This window comes from Neopelma chrysocephalum, unplaced genomic scaffold, assembly GCF_003984885.1.
Source record: "Neopelma chrysocephalum unplaced genomic scaffold, ASM398488v2 Primary Assembly neopelma1_95388, whole genome shotgun sequence".
NCBI classification, from domain to species: Eukaryota; Metazoa; Chordata; class Aves; order Passeriformes; family Pipridae; genus Neopelma; species Neopelma chrysocephalum.
In genome coordinates this window covers 1-3,946 of record NW_020924063.1, presented here as the reverse complement: position 1 = coordinate 3,946, position 3,946 = coordinate 1, and the positions used below count along the sequence as shown (strand labels likewise).

At 69.3% G+C, this 3,946-nt stretch overlaps 1 protein-coding gene across 1 annotated transcript in view; it reads right to left on the bottom strand.

Annotated features, from left to right (window-relative positions):
• FSD1 (fibronectin type III and SPRY domain containing 1) overlaps positions 1-3,635 on the bottom strand; it is a gene marked incomplete at its 5' end in the record, with an annotated part of 3,829 nt that extends 194 nt beyond the window's left edge. The window contains 7 exons of the mRNA XM_027708055.1: positions 1-225; positions 917-996; positions 1,084-1,243; positions 1,336-1,434; positions 2,017-2,226; positions 2,825-2,946; positions 3,567-3,635. The exon at positions 1-225 is cut by the window's left edge and continues 194 nt beyond it. Of these exons, the coding sequence (XP_027563856.1) occupies positions 1-225; positions 917-996; positions 1,084-1,243; positions 1,336-1,434; positions 2,017-2,226; positions 2,825-2,946; positions 3,567-3,635 (965 nt within the window). The remainder of the gene's footprint in view (positions 226-916; positions 997-1,083; positions 1,244-1,335; positions 1,435-2,016; positions 2,227-2,824; positions 2,947-3,566) is intronic.
• Between the last annotated feature and the right edge of the window lie 311 nt (positions 3,636-3,946).

Sequence of the window (3,946 nt, the reverse complement as noted above, 5' to 3'; positions counted from 1 at the left end):
TGCAGTCGGGCACGGGCACGTCCAGCGCCTTGGCCTTGTTGGCATGCTTGGCACTGAAGCTGAGCTGCAGCCAGTTGTTGAGGTGGAGGCACCAGGATGCCGAGGTCTTGCCCAGCTGGTCGAACTTGCCCAGGCTCCGATATGCCACCCCCACCCCGAAGGCTTTGCTGTCCCGGTCGTACCGAACCTCCCAGTAGTGCTCGTCCCCGTCGATCAGGGTGTCCCCTGCGGGTGGGCACAGCTCTGGCACACCCTGCCAGGGCCCTCTGGGTGCCCCCGTGGCCACTCGGATCACCCCCTGTGTGCCCCCTGCCCCTCGGTGCCTGCAGGGGCTCTGCAGCACCCACGGGGTGCCCCGTCCCGTCCTCAGCCCCACCGGGTGCCTCCGGGTGCCCCGTGCCCACCTGCATCACCCTCTGTGCTCTGCCCCCTCAGTGCCCCCCTCGTGGGGTGGCCCAGGGTCCCCCCCAGCACCCACAGGGTGCCCCATACTGTCCCCAACCCTGCCAGGTCCCTCTGGGTGCCCCACACCCACCTCCCTCAGCCCTGTGCCCTGTTCCCTCTGTGCCCGTGGGATCCCCTCAAATACCCACGGGGTGCCCTGTCACCCCTTCTGTGCCCTCTCCCCTTGGTGCCCCCACACCTACCCACACCCAGGGTCCCTGCAGGGCCCCCCCAGCACCCATGGGGTCCTCCATCCCACCCCCAGCCCACCAGGGCCCTCTGTGTGCCCCATACCCACCTCCCTCACCCCTGTGCCCTCTTCACACCCACAGAGTCCCCCCAGACATCCACGGGGTGCCCTGTCATCACCTCCTCTCAGTGCCCCCACCCCTATCTGCACCCAGGGTCCCTGTAGGGCCCCCCCAGGTCCCTGCAGGGCCCCCCCAGCCCCCTGGGGTGCCCCCGGTCTCACCCAGCACCGTGTAGGACTCGGCGGTGAAGCGGTCGCGGCCCCCGCGGCCCAGGGACATCCTTTTGGGCGACTGCACCACCCTGGCACGGACAGAGGGGCGGGGTTGGCACCGCCCGGGAGGGGACACGGCGCCAGGGTGACCGAGGGGGGCGTGGGGGTGGCACTACCTGGCAGGGGAGTTGGCGGGCGAGGCCGTCCTGCCCTTGCCGTCCTTCTCGCGCGCCTTCACGTCCTGCACCTTCCCGCCCGTCGCGTCCCACTCCACGCTCAGCTCCTCCACCCGCAGGTTCTGGTGGCACGTGCTGGCATCCAGCTTGAACGTGAACGCTGGCGACAGCCGCCGTGAGTGCCCCCTGAGCCCGGGGTGGCACGGGGGGACTCCTGCCAACCAACCAACCCCACCCCACCCCGGTACCCACCTCTGGTCTCCAGCGTGACCGGCTCCGAGAACTCGCCCGCCACGGCCTTGTTACACGCCCGCACCCGAAAGTTCATGTACTTCATGTCAAACCTCAGCCCTGCGGGCACAGCGGGCTCACAGAGAGGGGCATGAGGTGGGCACTGCCATCCCCGTGTCCCCTGCGCAGCCTGGCACTGCCACCCAGCCCCTGTGCCCGAAAATTCGTGTGCTTCAAGTCAAAACTCAGGCCTGCGGGCACAGCGGGGTCACAGGGTGGGCACTGCCATCCCCAAGTCCCCTACAGGGCCTGGCACTGCCACCCAGCAGCCCCTGTGCCCAAAAATTCATGTGCTTCATGTCAAACCTTGGCCCTGTGGGCACAGCAGGGTCATGGGGTGGGCACTGCCACCCCTGCACAGCCTGGCACTGCCACCCAGCCCCTGTGCCCAAAAATTCGTGTGCTTCATGTCAAACCTCGGCCCTGTGGGCACAGCAGGCTCACAGAGGAGGGCAGAGGGTGGGCATGTCCCCTACAGGGCCTGGCACTGCCACCCAGCCCCTGTGCCCGAAAACTCGTGTGCTTCCTGTCAAACAGCTCTGTGGGCACAGCGGGCTCACAGAGAGGGGCACAGGGTGGGCACTGTCCCCTAGAGCCCCCGGCCCTGCCCCCCCAGCCCCTGGCACAGCCCCGTGCCCTCACCAGACAGGGTGTACTCGGTGCCCTTGATGCCCTCGATGACCATCCAGGGCTGGTCCTCCTTGGCCCGGGGGGGCCCCTCGAAGTTGGTCCTGCGATACTCCAGCACGTAGTGGTCGATCTTGCCGCCCTCCTCGGGCATCCTCCATGCCAGGCTCACGCAGTTATCGGCCACCAGCGACTCCGCCAGGTCGATCTCGGGCGCGCCGGGCACTGCCCACGGGAGCAGCCGTGCCAGGGGCCCCCCTCCCTCACACACGGGGGGGTCCCAGCACCCCCCGGGTACCCCCCGGGCACCCCCCGGGCTCCCAGAGCTCCCCCGGGCTCGGCAGCCCACAGACCCCCATGGTGGGACCTGCAGGACCCCCGGGCACAGCACCCTGGGCACACCCACCCTGGCACTCCAGGGACCCCCCAGAATGGCACCCACTGCACCCCATGGGCACACCCACCCTGGGGCACCCACTGCAACCCTGGGCACAGCACCCTGGGGACCCCACCCTGGCATTCCAGAGACCCCCAGAATGGCACCCACTGCACCCCATGGGCACAGCACCCTGGAGACCCCACATGTGCCATTCCAGGGACCCCCAGCACTGCACCCACAGGACCCCTGGGCACAGCCCCCAAACCCCCTCCTCCCTCCACCCCTGGCACCCTCCCACCCCTCTGGGTGAGGCACCACAGGGCACCCCAAGCCTGGCTCCCCCCCTTCAGCTCCTCGCCCCCCAAAACCCTGGCCCCCCACCCTGGTGCCGCCGCCCTGCCAGGCGGGCACTGCCCTCCCCCGTGCCCCCCGTGCCCCTGGTACCTGGCAGGAAGGTGAGGGCCTGGAGCAGGCGCCGTTCCTGGGCAAAATCCACCATCAGGTGGCTCATGTTGTCGCTCACCTTGGCCTTGAGCGAGAGGCGGAAGGCGGGTGCCATCGTCACGCTGTGCCAGGGACACGGGCACGGGGCTCAGCGGGGCCAGGGAGGGCACCCAGCCCGCCCTGAGCGCTGCCACCACCCCAAGGGAGGGTGGGCAGGGCAGGCACGGCCACCCCAGTGCCCACAGGGCCACCTCAGTGCCCACAGGGCCACCCCAGCGCCCAGGGGACCACCCTCTGTGGGGCTCTGGCTGGGGGGAGAGGAGGCACCCAGGGACCCCCAGGATGGCACCCCCTGGGCACGGCACCCTGGGGGCCCCACCCGTGGCATCCAGGGACCCCCAGCACTGCACCCACAGCTCCCACGGGCTCAGCAATCCACAGACCCCCAGCATGGGACCTGTAGGACCCCTGGGCACGGCACCCTGGGCACCCCACCCATGGCATCCAGGGACCCCCAGGATGGCACCTGCTGCACCCCACGGGCACAGTACCCTGGGGACCCCACCCGTGGCATCCAGGGACCCCCAGGATGGCCCCCTGGAGGAGGAGGAGGATGAAGAGGGGGGGTTAGTGGGACTGGGGGGTCTTGGGGGGTCTTGGGGGGTCTCAGGGGGTTCTCAGGGGGTCTTAGGGGGTCTCAGGGGTTCTCAGGGGGTCTCGGGGGGTCTCAGGGGGGCCGTACCTATCCTTGATCTGTTTGGCCGCCTTGTGAGCGCAGAGGGAAGAGCAGGAGAGAAGAAGCAGGTGAGAACTGCAGAGCCAGGGAGGGGGGGCAGCATGCGGGACCCCCCCCGGGCACAGCCCCCTGCAGCCCGTGGCACAGCAGCACACAGCACGGCCCTGCACCCCACAGCATCCCACAGCATCCCTGCATCCCACAGCGTCCCACAGCATCCCAGGGCATCCCAGAGCATCCCACAGCATCCCACAGCATCCCACAGCGTCCCACAGCATCCCACAGTGTCCCTGCAGCCCACAGTGCCCCTGCAGCCCATGTCCCTGCATCCCACAGCATCCCTGCAGCCTGTGGCACAGCATCCCACAGCATCCCTGTATCCCACA